This window comes from Populus euphratica, unplaced genomic scaffold (genome assembly GCF_000495115.2).
Source record: "Populus euphratica unplaced genomic scaffold, PopEup_1.0 scaffold750.1, whole genome shotgun sequence".
Lineage (NCBI taxonomy): Eukaryota > Viridiplantae > Streptophyta > Magnoliopsida > Malpighiales > Salicaceae > Populus > Populus euphratica.
This window is the reverse complement of record NW_011500617.1, coordinates 34,230-54,477: the sequence shown is the minus strand read 5'-3', so window position 1 is coordinate 54,477 and position 20,248 is coordinate 34,230. Positions and strand designations below refer to the sequence as shown.

Below are 20,248 nucleotides of genomic sequence, written 5' to 3'. Positions count from 1 at the left end.
ATAAAGAGGAAAAAAATATATATATATATATATATATATATCACAGTCATGATAATATGAGAAAAAACTTTTATTCAAAAGAAAAAAAAATATTATTCAATTTTATCTAATTAAATACAAAAAAATAAAACAAGATGGAAAAAAAATATCAAACAAACCCAAATAACTATAATAAATATATATTTTGGACATACATGTAACTCTAAACAACCCTTAATACTATAATATAAAATTAAAATAATCCAAAAAAAAAATTTAAGAAACTCTAAAGCCGATTTTTTTTCTTCACCCATGAAACTTTATGGATGTACCACGACTGTTAGCTCACCTGGTATCAATGCCCTTTTGATTTGATTTATCAACTAAAGATTACACCTATCTCTGTTATTAATAAATAATTTACTTTCACACATCTGCCATCAATTTGCTCATAATAATCGTCAAATTCTCAATGGATTTACTCCTATCTTTGCCATGAATTCTTTCTTCTTCTTTTTCCTTCTCGTGTTGAATCTTTTCAGATTTATATGTTAGAAAGGGGCCAAAAATCCAGTCTTGGTAAAGCATTTAGAAGAGGAGAGCTTGATGATAACAGAAGATATATAGTTAAAGGTCTGCTAATGGGTTTATTATGCATGTGGGAAGTAGTTCAATTTTGTCAGGGTTCCCGTTTTGGTCATTAAATTCGTTGAGTTTTAAGGATATTATCTACGTCTTTCCCATCCGTGCAAACAAATTTCTTAAAGTTGGCTGTCTCTCCAAATTACACAATGGACAGCTCGTCAAGAAAAGTTTCAGCTCCCTTTGAGCTATTGGAAAATTTGTGGAAGACCAGTACAAAGTTAGGCAAACCACTTGCCAAACTTAATTTTATCGCAGCACACTCTTCATTTGCCAATCATAGGAATAGAGGTGATATACAGAAATTGATGTTGGATCAATTCCCGCGAATTCCATTGCAAGAATGGATAGAAAGCAGATGATGGATAAACCCAAAAGAACACAATCTTTACTGAAATTCAATGGGCTCAGCAGCCGAAGTGCAAACAATGCCGCAGAAGGAAAAGAAAAGGAAAAAAGATACAATGGAAAGCAATAAATAAAAATGAAATCAAAGCCTTTCTTATCACATCACAATTGTGAAATGAACATTATTCTGGTTCTGTCTCCCAACTGAAACCAACCCGTGTTTCCTCCATTTCTTCAGTTACATTTACTCCTTAGTCAAAGGAACAGACTCGGCCTGAAATGTTATGAAAGAATATTCATCAAATAAACTTCTGTGAGAGTGGGGGATGGTAAGTCATAAATGCTTTGATACCCTGTAGATTGGAGAAGAATGCTTACCAATTTACGATATTTGAGAGCATAGAACATTTCCAGATACCGACGGCTCTCAAGGCGATCAAGGTTCGAAACATGCTTCCAGAATCCATAAACTCCTGTGAGCGTCAGGAGCCTTTGAGAGTAAATTTGCCAGGTATACCTGTTAAAGCAAATAATGAAAGACAGTTTAGTCGTAATAACAACTTGGAAGGACAAAGTTTATAGAGAGAAGACAGTGAGCTTACTTCTCTTGGATTCGTTGCAGACCTCCGTGGGAGATTTTTTCCCAGTGAGCAGGATCAACCTTGCATTTATCAAAGAAGTCAACCAGGAGCTCAGCAGCCTGCTCACCATGATAAGGATCGATGTGGAATCCGGATTTCCCATGCACAATGATCTCAGCAGGACCACCATTGCAAGTAGCAAAAGTTGGCAAACCACAAGTCATGGCCTCAACAACTGTCAATCCAAAAGCCTCATACAAAGCAGGCTGCACGAAAGCTCCCTTGGTATCACAAATGTAACGGTAAAGCTCTCCATTCCTCACACGGTTCATCTGGGAAGAAATCCATCTGAACTGGCCATTCAACTTGTATTTCTCTATATGACTGTACATTTTCTTCATCTCAGCTTGCTCTTCTAGATCTTTAGACTCCTTTCTTCTATCTCCACCAACTACAACAAGATTAACTAATTCACGTAGCTTGGTGTTCTTTCCATACCATTCTACAAGACCAGATAAATTCTTAACTCTGTCCAGCCTTGCCATGGTAAATAGAATTGGTTTGTTTCGGTCTTTTAGCACACATCTGTTGAACAACAAAATAAGTTATGAGCAACATACATCTTTTCTTTATCCAGGAATTTATCCAAAAAACGACATAAGAAATTTAAGTGGAAGGGAGAGAGAGAGAAACTCACAAGTGCTCTTCATTCTCAACAGGGCTGTAAAGAAGCTCGTCAATTTCTGGATGGAAAGAAGTCAACCTACGTTTCTCGTCAGTGTAGGGGAAGTATATGCTCTCATCAGCGCCAGGGGATACAATGTTGAATTTGGGATCAAAGACATCAATACCATGAACAACTCTATAGAGGCCAGGGAGAGTGAAAGCAGTGTGGCTTTCATACTGTCCAATAGTATCCTTGCTGAAATGGTGGAACATTACATGTTAGATGCAATAGAAGAAGCATTCTACTACAAGAATAATAATCAGGGAGACATATTATCACCTTCCAGCTATCTCTTGGAATGTGCTGGTGATAATGAAATCTGTATGGTTCATTGCAAAAAGATCTGCTGTAAACTGGCATGAGAAGTGGTACTTCTCATCAAACTTCTTCCAGTATATATCTGAGTCTGGATACTTTGTTTTTTCTAGAGCATGCGCAATGGTGCACTGCAACAACATGGAGAGTAATTAATTTTCTTGTGCAACAGGGTGAAAGAAAAGGATGGTGCAAAGACAAGAAAAGGTCAGGACCAACCTCTGTAACACCTAATTTGTGTGCTAACAAGGAGGCAACGATGTTCCCATCACTGTAATTTCCAATGATCAGATCAGGCTTGCCCTGCAACTCCTTAGCAATTTCAGCAGCGACATCCTGAAAAACAAGATATCATCTCAGCACATGAAATTAAATGTAGGACTTTGAAAATAAGGATTATTTTGGGAAAACAATAAGGAAATAGACCTCGGTGTAAGTTTCTAGGTATGGCCACACTTCAAAGCGAGAGATCCATTTGCGGACCATACCATTTCCATCTCTAAAGGGAACTCGAAGAATATCACAATGCTCAGATCCATACACTTTCTCCAAACGTTGACCACATGTGGTTCCTACTGCATCAGGGAGTAGTCGAGTAATCTGAAAACATGAGAAAGCCAATATTAAGCACCAAAGAATATAATAAAATTATAAAAGAAGAAAAAACTGGTAAAATACTCCTCAAGGCTTGAACTTACAATGAGAATTCGGGGGGTAATATCAAGTCCCTGCTTCTTGATACGCTGAAGCATTTCATTCTCCAAGGCACGGACTTGATCCAAAATGTAAACAACCTAGTATAAAGCAAAATGCTAGCCAGATCAGGCAAGGTCTCAACAGAGTGGGCACGAAGAGAGAGAGAAAAGTAGGATTGTGAATAACCTGGCCTCCAGTATCAGGATACCCCAAAACATTGTCTTGGGCAAAGTATCCATGGGGGGACATGATCACAACATTGAAGACCATAGGAATTCTGCCTAGGAATGTTTCGAGAGTGCAGGGATCAGGTGCCTCAAGAAGATCCAAAAGAAGTCGAATCATCTCAAGAACACGCTCTGCAGTATCACCCCATCCTCTCTCCAAGCCAATCTCCTGGAACTTGTGTTCAAATTGAGAATATGGGGTATCAGGTTCCAGAGCAGACAGATACTCCTCAGCCTTTCTCAGAACATATTGCAGAGAGTCTAGGTTACGAATTCTGTCATTCAGCATCATATTCTGCACAAGAATTTACAATATGTCATCACGTTTTACACGATCTAGTTCTGCAATATGCAGTCCTTGGTTAAACTTAAGACTCTAAACATGATGATTGTAAGAAATTACAAGATCCTAATAAAAACATCAGCTGCTTATATCCTAGGAGTTATTCTAAATGCTGGAAATCAGATATTGTATCAAGCATACCTTCCCCTTGTGACAGTGCACTTTGAGAAATGCAAGCAGGGGATGCAGGCTTTCCTTGTCATGGAACAACTTTGCCGAAAGGTGGCGATTGAGGAACTCAACACCATTACCAATATACTTCGAAAGAGTTGGGCGAGGGAAAGATGCATTGAATGGTTCGAAGTCCAATTCGAGCACGAAGTTGCCGTTGCAGCTGCATAATTAAATCAACCAACATTGTCAAGATATACAGCTCTTGAAAAGCAAAACGCACGTACAGGACATAGAAATTGGGAGAAGTAAATTAAAATAATAGCGTCAAATCAATACTCCGACTTACCCTCCATCAACAAGCTCCTCCTTGAAATGAAGGTACTCAGCAACACGCAACTCCTCAGCAACAAGTGCTTGGACATTCAGTCTAATGTACTCCCAGACACCAGGCCTCGGGCGCAGAGCAAGAGCAATCCATGGAGGCACAACAATTGCTTCCTAAAACCAACAGAATCAACCAAAAAAACAGTCAGGGGAAAATTCTGCAGAGCATGAGAAAGATAAGAATGCTAGTGAGATCAAGGTCACCTGTGTGGATCTGAGAACTTCAGCAAAAGCACCGCCTGCCAATGTTTTCCTGGTGTCTTCAGGAATTGCTTCAAACTCAGCAACAATCTGGTGGTGTTGGAGAATTCCTTTTCCCTTACCTTCGATCCTATAACACGAAAGGTCCAAGATTTTCAGTCATAAATCTACACACCCTAAATAGGGACACACACCGCTCCGTAAATCATAAACAAAACAAAAGGAAAGAAAGAAAGCAGTGATTACCTTGTGAGTAACGCAACAATTTCATTGCGATGAGCCTTGAGAGTCTCATCTACACGTTCACGAATGCTATGGACACGAGTGAGCGCACGTTCAGCCATAGCTCCTTAAGAGAAACAGAAAGCAATCAGTGGGAGTAATAACAGATAATAGGAATTAAGACCAGCAACAACTCAGTATTATTTGTAGGGGGGGTGGGTTGATCTACAAGAAGTCAAGAGCAACAGAGAAACCATATTATTCTAGGAGACTCTCAAAACCTACCACCTCACCTCACCTCACCTCACCAACCATTTTTTCAACAGTAAAGGTGATTACACATGTCTAGAGATCGAACAATTAAAGTTAGTTTGAGGCAGGGAAGATTACTGGGCAAGAAACAAAGTAAACACAGTACAATTTTGAAAAGAAAGAAGAGAGAAAATCTTTCTTGTGGAATACTAAAAGCTTGGATTTCGGTCAAATATGGATAACCACGTAGTTTAGACATAACAATAGAATTTAGACCTCTCCCATTTAACGTTGGACGTTGAAAAATTTGCCATGGCATAAAACAACAGACAGAAACCAAAGAATGGGCCCAAGTTTTGATATTTATAATCAGTCAAAGTTTCTTCCGGTCATGGCAGCCCCACTGCCCTTTAGTTCTTCCATCATTATATATGCTAGATGTTAATTTATCATAACACTAGTTCAGTATCTTGCAGAACCATGATCTGCATACTTTACTTTTTTTTTCTAAATACGAGCCTAAAACATGTTAAGTTGAACTAAAAGACCAGACTCTAAGAAAGAAAAATCAATCGAAACCATCAGAGTAAAAAATAAAATGAAGTAGAACGGATGATGCAAAGGCTAGACTTTGTGGAGAGTTTTATGCAGGATGAATGAATGATGCACCCGTTAGCGTACGTTTTAAGTTTAATTATTTTAAACTTGCTTGATCCTTTGCTTATCTTTCAAGATAATATACTAATGTAGTGATTTGCGGATAAGGATGGTTTTGAAAATGTCTTCATAGATTTTATTTTATTTTTATTTTTTCAAGCAAACTAGTGCTGTTCATTGATTCTATATTGGTTAAAAAGGTATTTTCCTTTTTTAAATTTACTAAGTTCAAACTTTAGGATTAATGTAAAGAGAGATTTATTATTAAAAAAATATATACATATATAATACGGCAGTTGCCATCCGTGGAGCCCGAGGAGCTCAAGCCGAAATACATTTCAAGAGGAGTAAAAAAATAGAAAATTAGATAGTGGGTGTTTTTAAATGTAGAGACTCTAGTGATGATGTTTTTAACGCCGGCAGTAGGCGGGTCCTATGATAGTTAGGACGATGATGATGTTTCAGTGGCCTTGATGAGCAAGCAAAGACCTTGGAAGCATGCTGCTGATCTTTCTTTGGCTATGGAAAAGGATGCTGGGATTTAATTTCATGAAATGGTAAACTAGCAGCATGCATGAACTGTAATGATTTTTAAAAAACAACAGATTAAAACTGCATCAGATTTCTTTCGAGCTGTGTTATTATGTGAGTATTTTTGATTTGTTGAGCTAATTAAAAAATCAAAAAACATTTTCGTCTGGGGGATCAGATTCAAGGCAAGAAGAGCAGGAAGGAGGAGGAAGAAAAAATAAAAAGCGCATCCAAGAGGAAGATCCCTCAAGATCACATAAAAACAGAATAAATTGCTTGGGATAGTTGAGGGATCTTTACCTTAAGCTTAATGCCAGAATAAACACAGAAAGCAGTCGGACGGGGGGGAGGGTGGGCAAGCTAGTAGACAAGAAGAACGAACACAAAACACAACGAACACACAGAACGCAAGAAAGAGAGATGCAAAGGAGAAGTTTGCAAATGAGGATGGGAAAAGAGAGGGATGGAGGAGGCCCTTTTATACACAGAGAAGACGGCCTTGCACTCGTGGTTTAATTTGATTTAAAAAATTGTTGTTTCAGTTAGTATTCGTGAAATATATCATTACCGCTTTGCCTTCCTGTGGTTTCATTGTTTCTTTCACAAAACCGCTTCTCTTTCCCTGTGGTCAATGCTGCCATAAATCCATTTCTTTACCCTCTCTCTCTCTCTCTCTCTCCCTCTCATCATTCTACTTGACTGTTGAGAGAGGGCACAATGAAAAATAAAACACCATTTTTTTTTAATTTAATTTTTTAAGGATTTATTTTATATATATATATATATATATAATTTTTTAAAAATTATATTTTAAATTTTTTTTATTTTTTATTAGAAAATTAAATTAACATAAATATTTTTGGATAAATAAAAAATATTTTTTAATTAAAAAAAAATTAACTTAGTTTTAAGAAAGTATTTTATTTTTATTTTCAACTTTGTTTTAAGAAAGTATTTTATTTTTATTTTAAAAAAAAAATAATAATTTATGAAATTTTAATTATTATTATTAAAAATTTAAGTTTTATAATTTGATTTAATTAAATTTATATAGAGCTATATTTGTCTCATAAACTATGTTGTGGATTTGATAGGTCAAATAAATATTAATTTATAATATGGTCACCTCAATATTTTTTTTTAAAAAAGAGATATAATAAACTTGAAAAAAATAAAATATTAATAAGTTATTTTTCAACTTATTTCTTAATTAAATACTATAAAGTTTTTTTTAATTTATTTTTTATTATACTATTAAATATTAAAAAATATTTTTTAGTAAATAAACGAGCTTAAATCTCTAATTAAATTAATTTTATTATTATGATTATTATTATTATTATTATTTGTGTTTCTATGGTTTCCTCTGGTTTTTGACTAGAGATCTACCTAGTTTCCTTTTGTTTAAGAACTAGCAGGTGTCCTTCTATGCATTGACAAGTATTCTTACGTTGGTGGGGTTCCAGTACTTTAGCCGTGTCGCGTGGTTAAGTAAATTTTAAAAATTATGTTTTATATTTTTGCATTGTTTTAATAAGATATATTAAAAATAATTTTTAGAAAATAAAAAAATATTATTTTAATATATTTTTAAATAAATAATTCTTTATAAAAAGAAAAATCATTGAACACCCTATGTCTCGAAGCTCTCGGGTGCTGCGCCTTACCTTAGAGAGACATTATAGCCCTCTCCACTAGATGAATATATAAGATAAAGAAAATATTTTTATTACCGGGGGGGGGGCCCCCCCCAGCCAGTCACGGCACGATGGTGGGTCAACTTTAGGTATGGTCATTTTACCTGGAAATGGATACTTACCCCGATCAATTTAAGTGGGTGATTTCTTTAATAATTAATGGATAAAATATAAATATTATTAAACCAATTTAAATTTAATACAGGATGTAATGTCCTTATAACATAATACATATATATTTATAATATTTATTATTTTATACATATCAAATAATAAATAGTATTTAAAATAACAAATATATTGTAAATACTTGAGTTTCAATTAATTTTATGTAAATATCTAAAAATACTCTAAATAAATATTAAGTATGAACCAGCACCCACTGCCATTCTCCTCCTCCTGGATGGGAAACAAAAGCCGGACGGAAAGCTGAGTTAATTTACGGATGTTTTGTGTTTTTTAAAATTATTTCTCAACAATATTTTCTTCATAAGATAGTAAAAAATATTTTTAATGTAATACATAAAAAAAGATAAAAATAAAAACAATATAAAGAATTAACAATTTAAATTAGAGAGAGACAGAGAGAGAGAGAGAGAGAGAGGAACGCTAAACCTCGTCCTATGAAAAAAGTGCGGGACAGCGAAGTTTGCATCGCCGTTGGATAGGACATGACTGAGGTGGCACCGTGCACCGACAAGAATTGCTTAATTTATTTGAAAGCATATCCAATTTGTTCATTTATTTTCGTTTTTCACATTTCTTTTCGGAGGAATTCGTCCTGCGACTCGAGAGTGCGTAATCTCTACTAGAACAGTAATAGGACCATGGTGACAGACAGAGCACAGCTGCTCCAAATATCAGGAAATCCATTGGCTGCCACATTTCTGCTTTTGGACCCGTGGTATCTAGATTTCTTCTTTTTCTACGCACCGCATGTTTAGAATTTATTAGACTTGGGCGTGCCTGCACGACGCAGCATATCCATATTATTTTTTAATAAAATATTTAAGCACTGCAAGTATTTCAAGAAAAATCAATAATTTTGTTTATAATCTGCGTCTACTAACCTAGCATTATTTACCTGGTTATATTTAAAAAAACAATAATACAATAAAAAAACATAAATATAAAAAAATGGTCACACTTACTAGGTAAAAAAAACATTTACTTAAAGGTGAAAAAATAGATTATTTACCTTGTTATATTTAATTAATTTATTTATTAAAATTAATTTGTAATAAAAATCAATTTACATAAAATTTATTGAATGAAATAAAATAAAATATTATGTAAGATTATAAGTATTAAAAATATAATAAATAAATATTTAATCTATATAAAATATAAAAAAATTATATAATTAAGTTATATACTAAAACTTGTGACCTTCAGGTGCCATGGTTAGATAAAAAGTTTCTAAAAATAAGTTATTAACATCTATTTATTTATTTATAAATTTAATAGATTAACCAAATGAAATTTAAATCAATAAAAAAAATTTATTTTAATATATTAAAAAAATTAAAACGATGAGTACATGAAGAAAAAATATTAAATATTAAATAGGATTTATCTCGTACCTGCTTCATACAAACTATTTAATTCTACCAATCATTTACTATACTTATCAATATCAATGCATTAGATAATTTAATTTAATATTTATGGGATAAAAAAAATGCCAAATGCTCTTGGGTAAAAATGATGTAATATTACAATCATTTCAAAAGACATTCGTAACTTAATCACATTGATCAAATTTATGTCATTATATACACACGCACACACACATTTAAATAAAAGAATAGTATACGAAAGAGAAAGTTGGGTATTTACATTCTCATAACCAAAAATATTAATCATTGATATCATTGAATTTTATTTGATAAAAAGAGTTTTTTTAAAATGTTTTTAACCCTTCATCTTATTAGAAAAATAAATCAAGATTCATATTTGTTTTTGGATTTATTTTTATTTTTTTAACTAATTAAAAGGTATTTTGCAGTTAAATATAAATTTAGTAAGGTTTATTGAGGATTTTATAGATGTTTTCAAGTAGAAAAAATTAAAAATAATTTTTTTTATTTTTAACAAGTAAATCTATTTTAATAAACCACAGTTAAAAATTATAAGTCACTCCTGTTTAAAAAAACAAATAGAAAGTGGAATTGACTAGGCAAGTGTGCCTGATTTTTTGAAAAAAAGGGGCTGCTGGGTGTTGGCCTCTTTTCTACCTTTGTTTTATTTTTGTTTTTCCTTCAATTTTATTTATTTTTTATTAAAGCAAATTAATTAAATTTTTATTGGAGATGTTATTTTAATAAATACCATTTAATTTTTAGTTTTTTAAATATGATATTATTATTCTTTTTTATAACATTAACACTTATTTTTTTATGGTCCTTGAAAATATTGTTTTTTTTTCTCTTAAATTTTATTTAATGGTGTTTCTACACATATCTATTTTTATTATAGTTAATCAGATTACAAAATAAATTCTAAAAAACAATATTATTATCCTAATTATATTAATAATTTGAATTATAAATTTGATAAATTAATATAATTATATCCAGAACATTATCATATCAACATTTATATGTTAAGTTAAAATGACTACACCTTGAGAATGCTTTTTAGAAGTAAAGCTTGTTTTGATTCCATTGTGTTTAGATTTACAAAATCAATCAAGTAATATCGAGTTAGCTCGAGTTTGATGATATGGTCAAAAAAATTTCCATAATAACATGCAAGCGATGTGTTATTTGTATATTTTTTCAATACATTCACGTAAAAATTATCATAATATTATTTTTTTTATAGTAAAGATTTACTTTTATAATTGTGATAAAATGCTGCCTAAAAATAATTTTTTTGTTAAAATGGATTGATAAATAAAGGGGTTTTGATTAGAGAACTAAATTTTGAATTTTTATTTTATATCGTCTATATATATATATATTTGTTATTATTGGTTTTAATAATTATTAAACGAACCAAAAAGTTATATTTATTTGTAAGAAAAAAAGGAGAAATTATACGAGCAAGTCATTTTGTCTGAATGAGAATGACATGGACACATGCCTACCATGCAGCACGTATGAATTAAATACGGCGGCCGGAAGTCCGGACTGCTCCACTAGCAAATACTCTATGTTGGCAACCCAAGCTCCAAAACAAGCAAAGAGGTGCCCCCTGCCTCTCGTATCCTATGAGGCAGAGAAGAGATGTCCCTGTAACTGGGTCGTAAACTTATTCCACCAATCTCGTAGCCAGTGGGCGAGCAAATTTCACATGGAGAGAACACATCATTTTCCAGACAAAAAGGTTTGGCAGAAAAGAGTAGGACCCCTCTATTCTTTAACCTCTGATATTGAAGGCTCGTCGTTTGGTCCGCCTAACAACCCATTTAACGTAAAGTCAAGGCATGATTGAGCTCCCACTCACTGTAGATTTGGGATTTTATTGACGGTAATTTCCATGGATGATGTCCACCGCCAGCAGAGTACAAGTAAACTTCAAGTTATTGCAAACCTTTCGAGGGAGACAGAGACGCAAACTACTTCTGTGCACCAGCAACAAGGAGTTTCTGTGCATGTGCCGGAAATGTATCGATGTCACATCACCTACTCTCCCTGCCCTCGATCGTCTCTTCAACTCTAGCCAGCAGATATTTAGTGGCGATATTGCCGCCGCCCACCTCTTCTGAAAACTGGAATGGGTTGAAGGGAGGGAAGTAAGTGCAGTACAAGGTCCAACGGATCTGCGGGTGGTGAGTCTGTCTGTTTCTTCAATATGAAGGTTCATAGGAATTTCTTCTTCATAGTGAACAATTGGGAACGTATTTCCTCTCTAAGAAAGAACGTACCCTCCTGCTGTAAGCCAAACTCTCAGGGAACTTTGAATAATTTAAAGCGTTGTGCCATCAATTGTATGTACTAAATAGTTTCACTTTGAGTTAACCCATGAAAGAAAACAAATCCTGTAAATCTAAAGAATCAAGTTTAATAAAAATATGAAACATGAATTAACTAAACCAAACACCAAAGCTATTGAAACAAACTTTCATTTAATAATTAACTAATTGAGAATGAAAAGTATAAGAAAGATGATGTAAAATCAGTTATATTTTAATAAATTAAATTTATTTTTTATTCTAATAAAAACAAAAAAATGTTACATCATCCGAAATATAAGTTTATAAACCCAAGCTAATAATTAGCTAACATTAAATATCTAACACGATTATAAAATATTGATTATGCTTTAAAGCAAACTTAAATCACTATTAGAAAATCGCTAAATACATAAAATATTGATTATGCTTTAAAGCAAACCTAAATAAAAAAAAAATACTAAAGAAATATTTTTATTAGTAAAAGTTTTAGTGATTTTAGTAACAAAAATATTCTCTCGATACCAATGGAATAATAGTGGGGAAAAAATTAAAACAAATAATAATAATAATAATAATGCATTATTTTTAGCAATGGAATTATTGATGGAATTTATCCAATCAGTAAATGTCATCAGTAAAATCATTGGTAATTTGTGAATATTGTTTATCATTTCAATTATAAAGGGAATCACTAACAGAAAATTTTGTTAGTATTTTCTAGAGAGCTTTAGAACTATTCACTTTGTAATTGCACTATTAATTGTTATTCTTTACAAATAAAATCATCATCGGATTGAAAAGGTGTCGGTGTTATTTGGTGGTTTTTTGAAAAAATTAATTAATCTAAATTATTCTTAATTTAAATTTTTCATTTAAATATTACAGACAGAATCATCAACGGATCAAAATTTTTTCGTAAATATTACAGACAGAATCACCAACGGATCAAAATTTTTTCTGTGATTGTTGATGGTTTCTAAATTTTTTTTATAAAATTAAAAATTTAAATTAAATATTTCATATGAAATTACTGGTGAAATAATTAAAAATAATAATATTTAATTATTTATCAGTAAAACCGTCACTAACGCATCCCAATAAAAAACCTGAATTCTCTTATTTCATAAAAGACAGACTCATTTCTTCTTTTTCTTCTTTTTCTATATGTAAAAAACATCAATATCTATTTCTTTCTCTTCTCTTCTCTCATCATCTCCTTTTCTTCTTCTTCATGCTCATGTATGTCTTCTTCTTCTTCTTTTTTTATCCTCTTATTTTTTTTAATTGATATGCTTTATGGATTTTTTTTTTCTTTCCTTAGCTTCACTTTCAACTACATTAAGGTAAGATTTTTTTTTTTCATGATGTTGTTCACTAAAACTACATTAAGGTAAGATTTTTCTTTTTTTCATGATTTTGTTCACTAAATTTGTTATTTTATTTTATTTTTAATTGTTTTTGTTCTTAATAATTGTATGAATGTTGTTGTGAATTTTTTTTTCCATTTGAGATCAATTTTTAGTTGATTTATTTATAAGATTTTTAATTTTTTAGCAATTGCAACTTCATTATTTTTTAGTTGAATTTTTTTTGTTTTATTTATTTATTGCAAATTTGTTTGAGTTGATTTTCTTCTCTTTTTTTTCAAGTATTTTGAGTATATATTATAAAGTGTTTATTTATGTTAATTTAATTATTTTATAATTTTTTAAAATATTTTTAAATAATTACTTATGGTATTTTTCAAAGAATATACCAACGAAATGAAGAGGGTAATTTTTTTACGTGTCTGTTCCATCAGTAAATCTGTCGGTAATAATATTTTTTTATTATCAACAAATTTACCTACAAACAAAAAATTATTAATGAAAGATTCACCAACAGAGCATTTTTGTCAGTGATTTTGTTGATAAATGTGTCTTATGCCAACAAAAAAATCCCTTCAATAAAACTATTAAATGTTATAGTGAATTAAAACGCAAGCCTTAAACTAAATGTAAATATCTAAATAATGAAATAACACATCAAATAAAATTTTAAAAACAATTCAGATTAATACAAAAAAATAATTCATCCTAAAATAATGTCATTAAATACCCCATCCATCCTTATTATTATGTAGCTAGGATAAATAAGGTATTCTTATAAGAGAAGGATTTTGGGACACTAAGAAATCATTTGAACACTTGAAAACTATATTTTTGTCCATTAAAAATCCTTATAGAACTATAAAACTCCTAAAAATAAGTTGCCGAATATAATTGCATTATAAAGAAAAGAATCCTTTTCAAATAGTAAGTTCACAAATCAAAAGGTAACAAATAACAAAATTTATATTGCATTTGCTAATCTACATTATAAGACCTCACTGAACTCCAATTAACATGAAATTTTAATCCATTATAGAATAATATATTTAAAAATTTCTTATAAATTTCAACTCAATTAAATAGTTAGATTAAAAATTATATTTGATAGCGTAAAGCTGGACAATAAATATAACAATATTAAAATTTGAATTTTCTTAATCAATTATCTGGTCACGTAAATTTGTTTACCGAACAGTTATTTATCTAGTAATACTAATATTATTAACCAACAATTAATCTATATTGTGGTTAGGCTTGTTCATCAATGTTAAATTAATAATATAGTTGGTATTAATTTTAATTAACCATGGTTTTTTTAATCAGATTTTGTAGTGTTGGTATAAAATAAGATTTCCGAGAGATGAGCATATTATATAATCTATGACATCTCTTGATGACTCATGGGAGCAACCACAAGCATAAAGAAAGAATGAAGGAGGAATAAATTAATTGATACAAAAGGCGGTATTAGCATAGTATATAGTATTTGATGGTTTTTCAGCAGGCAAAAGACATACGGGTTTGAAGAGAAATGGGCCGTTGAGAAATCGTTCCGTCGTTGACCTGAAATTATCATCTAAAACCAAGTTGTTTAATGAAAGAAAAACAGAAGTAATTAATTAATTAATTAATTATTGTTTAATGAAAGAAAAACAGAAGTAATTTATTTATTTATTTATTATGGGGGGGCACAACCTTATAAATAATGATGATGGGACTCGCAAATGGTTTGTTGTCCCCCTCATATGACTTCTCTTGTACTCCAAGCGTCCTCAAATCTCCACTTATTTACCTTCTCGCTCTTTGTTGGGAGTTGGATTGTTCATCTTATTATTATCATTATTTTTACATTTTAGATAGTTGAATCTAATCATCTACTGTAGCCGGGTTGTACTCATGTTTAGAAATACTGTAGAGATTATTTTTAAAATGTTTTTTTTTTAGAAATATGTTTAAATAATATATATATATATATATTCTTAATATTAGTATATTAAAATATCTGAAAATACAAAAAAGTATTTTAAAAAAATATTTTTTTTCTTACTGTTACCGAGCATAATATCTGTGAAACCTTTTCTTTGAGTTGAATACAAAATTAGATTCACACGGAATAAAATTGTTTAGTTAGCGGCACAATAAACTCCAATATCATTACTTAGTTATTGAACTATAGAAAACTACGGGATGATTAAATACTTGTTATTTAATTATTATTATTATTATTATTATTATATACAATCAATTATTTAATAATTCGATTACATTAGATTATTTGTATGTTATTCTAGTCATTATAATCATGTGTCTTTGAACAAAAATATTAACAATTTTCATATCCACGGATTTTGTATAATTCTTATACCATTGCTTTTTTCCAACTTGGTATCACTTTTTTACTTTGTTATTGATTGAAGTTTAATTTAGAAAAATCCTATGCTAAAACTCAAACCAAGATAATTTTTTTAAAGTTATATATATATATATATATGTGTGTGTGTGTGTGTATAAAGAGATATTATAAGAATCTTTAATTCTTTTGTTGTTTTTTAAGAAGAAAACAACTACCGAGTTATTACAGTAAATTGTTAATAGCTTTGCTATTGAATCTACAACCTGAAGCTCTATGATGAAATTTCTTAACTATTTTACTAGTAAAATTACTTCAAAACATGTTAAAAATTATATCTTTATTATGGATAATCCAATAATAATATGTTTGACACTCTTTAATGATATCGCACCTTTATCTAGCATGAAGATATATCATAAAGTGAATTTTTTAGAATCTTAACATCTAATAAAATTTGAATTTGGATATCCATCTACTTTTAAATTCTCGACATGTCTACAAGAGAGCATGTAATTCTTGATTCCTTGTAGACATCTCATAACTTTTTTAGAGGTTTTGTGATAAGCAATTCCTAGATTAGTTTAATATTTACATAGCATTTCTATTGCAAATCTTATGTCATGCTTAGTATATATCTAATTAGGTATTAAATTGCCAACCAAAGATACATAAAGTAATGTTTTTCGTTTCTTATTTTTCTAAGTATTTTTTAGACATTGACTTAGATTAGATTTATCATCCTTCACTATGAGTGTTGCATTGGCTTTACACCTACTTATCTTGAATTTCTTTAAAACTCTTTCAATATTGGCTTTATGAGACATATATGATATCCTTTTAAACATATCTCTGTGAATCTTTATGCTAATAACATAACTAGCTTCACCTATATCTTTTATTTCAAAGTTTTTTTGAAAGAAATTCTTTAGTATCCTTTAGCAAAATCTTATCATTGGTTGCAAATATGATGTCATCCACATATAGTACTAAGAAAATGCACCTATTCCCACTAAACCTAAGGTATATACAAGTTATTCACAATGTTTTCAATAAAACCATAAGAGGTAATACCATTATAAAATTTTAAATACCACCTTCAAGAGGCCTATTCTAGTTCATAAAATGACTTCTTTAACTTGCAAACTAATTTCTTACCTTTATCATAACAAAATTCTTCAGGTTTCTCCATATATATCTTTCATCTAAAACTTTATTAAAAACAATTGTTCTCACATCCATTTGATATAGCTCTAGATCAAATAAGCTACTAGAGTCATTATGATTCTAAATGAATCCTTTTTTTATACTAGGAAATACGGATCATGGTAGTCAATGCTTTCTATTTGTGTGAAATCATTGGCTACCAATCTAGCTTTATATCTTTTAATGTTACCTTTTGAGTCCTATTTGGCTTTATAGATCTATTTATAGTCTATAACTTTAACTCATTATGGTAACTTAATTATTTATTATACTTGATTTGTAGCTATAGAGTCCATATCTTCTTTCAATATACTGTAGCAAATCTTAGAGTTTTCCCCCCCTCATAACTTGTAAAAACATAATGAGATCACATTCTAGTCCAATATCAAAGTAAAATTCAACTAGGTATATTAGGTAGTTATCTAAAATGATTGTTCTTCTTTCTTTTGATGATCTTCTAACATCTTAATTTTCACCCATAACTTATGGGTGTTGAACTTTAGTTTAATGATGACTTGTTCCTTTTAAGATGGTAGTTCTTGAATTAGTTGTTCCTTCAAAATACCAAGGGTTTGATATACTTTGGGAATGATTAAGGTATCTTTATTCATGAAAGTATTGTCTTGATTTTGTGTTTTCTCCCATTGCATCCTTCAAGAAATATAACTTCGCCTAGTGTCATTATTTTCTATAAACTTCACATTTCTTATCCTAACAATTCTAAAAGTATTTGAGGGATAATAAAACTCATAACCTTTAGAATTTTTTGCATAGTTGATAAAATATTCGTTTACAATTCTAAGATCCAATTTCTTTAATTATGGATGATATACTTTAACCTCAACATAACAACCTCAAATGTGTAAATATCTTAAATTAGATTTTCATCATTTCCATAATTCAAATGGTGTTTTAGGAACCACCTTTAATAAAAAAAAATGGTGTTTTAGGAACCACCTTTAATAAAACTTTTTTCAAGATATTCATTGATGTCTTTAAGGTTTCACTCCACAAAAGTCCGCTCTAGCAATTATCAACAACAATCATAGAAAACATGCATAGGAAAACAATCATACTCATTCATAATACAAACTGAAAATAAATGAAGAATAAATCTCACAGTTCTTGAAATCTGAAAGTTTCTGCGTCCTTGCAACCAAGAAAAGAGCTTAGCCTTGCATATCTATTGAACAACTACTCCTAAAGATAAAAGAAAGCATTATTTCTAGTATGTAGAGAGGAGAGTTTGTGTTTCTTCACTTCTAGTTGCTACCACCTTTCTTTGATTCTATTGCACTCCCTCCTCCTCTTTCTTGGCTCTCTTGATGTCTATATATAGGCTTCAATGGCAGCTCCTCTTGCTTCTTTATCAACAATGGTGGCTGCCAAACTTGCCAAACTTTGACATTAGTAGTCACCACAAACAACCCACCATTGTAGCCTCCTTCTTTGACAATGGCAGCATTCCAACTTGCAGCTGGTTTGTGGTTGGTGATTTGAGGTTGGTGGATTGAGGTTGGTGGCTACTTTTCTTGACCTTCTAGATTGATTTACTAGAGGGGCTAAATTGCTGAAATTATAACTTGGATGATAGTTTAGAAGCTTCGAAACATAATTTGGACTCATTTCTTCACGAAACCTGATTGCTGGCAGAATTCAGTTGTCATCTTTGAAAAATCATATCGCCCTCATCTGACATCGTTTTTGGCTGACAATTGGAGCGTTTCTAGACCTTTGAGTCATGAATCCAACAAAATTGAGTTTGCATCAATTGGATTTCTATAGCTCCAGATATGGAATTTTGAATGGACAAAGGTCAACAGTGGCAGAATACGAGATTTGACTTTGAAGGATGTGATTTCCATGATCTTCCTCTTTGTATTTTTCTTGCATTACATTTCCAGAAAGGTATGGATGTTAGCTTTTTAGTGCCACTGGAATCACTTCATTTCGATCTCTAGAACTCACGCTCTGCACAAAACATTGACTGAATGTCAAATCTGCCAATTATTTTCAATTTACTCCTTTTTGCATTTTTCATCCAAAAGTGCCTTCAAAACATAAAACAAAGAATATCAAGGCATTTTACATATAAAACATGGACAAAAAATTAGGTAAATATAGGTGAAACTATCGAATAATATGGTTACATCAAGTAGTTCATTGCTTCCTAACATACTCCTAACCATATCCATAAGGGCACAATTTTGTCTTTCAGCAACATCATTTTGGTAAGGTGTTCCCAACATGATATATTGTCCAAAGATACCTTCTTCTAAATAGTTTACAACTAAACCCTTTATTTGCCTATATTTTATGTATATTATGCAAAAAGCTCACCTCAGTATTTTGTAATGCTGGTAAGTGGTGGTTCAAGGCTAGATTTCCAATTGAGAAGTGTTGTTGGCAATTCCCTCTAATGGCTACAACTATTCTTTGTGTTAACAATATCTAGTAATAACAATCATGGTGAGAATACTATAGAATTGTTGGGGTGGTTTTTAGAGTGAGAATTCCTACCCCTATTTATGATGTTGACCTTTTTTAAATGGAAAAGAAAGGTTACAATTATGGAATTTAATGATGGAAATTAGACTGGGTTTTATCTTGATTGTTGAAAATAAAGGATTGATTTGCTGAGAATTGACTAGGGGTTGATTATTGGATTTTAGGGGTTGATTATTGGATTTTTGGGATTAAATATATGTAATCTTAGGATTGAATTGGATGGGTTTTTGGAAACACTAAGAATTCAATTAAGTCCTAAAATGTTATTGCCTTTTTCATTGTAGTCCCTTGCTTTTCGGATTTTCAATTTTCAATTAACTAGGGTTTTAATCTTGGATTTTATTTTTAATTTCATCCTTAATTAAATTAATTAATCCTTTTAATTTGACTGTATTTTTGAATTTAGTCATTGGTTCTTCAAATATTTTAATTAAAGACAAGCTAAACCTTTTTCCTTAATTACTTTTCAATGAAGTCTCTAATTACACCCAAAATTATACTTGATTTTTTTCTTTCTGCACTTAGTTTTAGGCTTGTAAAATTTCAATTATTTGTATAATTTTATTCCTAATTGTATGTTATTTTTTGCTTTTTATATAGTTGTTTCTTTATTTTTATGATTATTTATAGCTTATTTTAACATACAAAATTGGTTTATAAAAATAATAATTCATACAAATCACTAGTGAGAAACTTTTTAAAACTCTTTTTAGGAGAGAGGAGTCACCATTCCTTATATGCTAGCTCTTTCTTTTCTCTACTCAACCTATTTATATAGATGAAATGTGTACAATATTGTTTGTGTAGAAAATATAAGACATAACATTCTATTTATAGAGAAAACTTAATAACCCTGTAAATATCAAAATATCACTTTGTCTCTTGAATAATATTACGTATATTATTTTATGATAGTTTTAGAAATTAATGCAACCAAGTCTTTACTTGATTTTGTTAAGTCTAGACTTGTAATCCTTGACACGACTAAAAGATTGAT

At 30.7% G+C, this 20,248-nt stretch overlaps 1 protein-coding gene across 2 annotated transcripts; it reads right to left on the bottom strand.

Moving 5' to 3' along the window:
- Positions 1–921: 921 nt before the first annotated feature.
- On the bottom strand, positions 922–6,826 carry LOC105115703 (sucrose synthase-like). Of its 2 annotated transcripts, none has more exons than XM_011012666.1 (14): positions 6,796–6,826; positions 4,804–4,906; positions 4,561–4,687; positions 4,319–4,470; positions 4,000–4,192; positions 3,475–3,810; positions 3,291–3,386; positions 3,019–3,192; positions 2,812–2,928; positions 2,557–2,723; positions 2,248–2,472; positions 1,572–2,135; positions 1,348–1,486; positions 922–1,243 (listed from the first exon to the last, which is right to left on the bottom strand). In XM_011012666.1, the coding sequence occupies exons 1-14, from the start codon at positions 6,809–6,811 to the stop codon at positions 1,214–1,216; spliced, it is 2,439 nt and encodes an 812-aa protein (XP_011010968.1). In that variant the 5' UTR covers positions 6,812–6,826; the 3' UTR covers positions 922–1,213. The 2 variants fall into 2 exon arrangements, with proteins under 2 accessions (XP_011010968.1, XP_011010969.1); XM_011012667.1 differs by lacking the exon at positions 6,796–6,826 and adding an exon at positions 6,520–6,698.
- Positions 6,827–20,248: the final 13,422 nt, after the last annotated feature.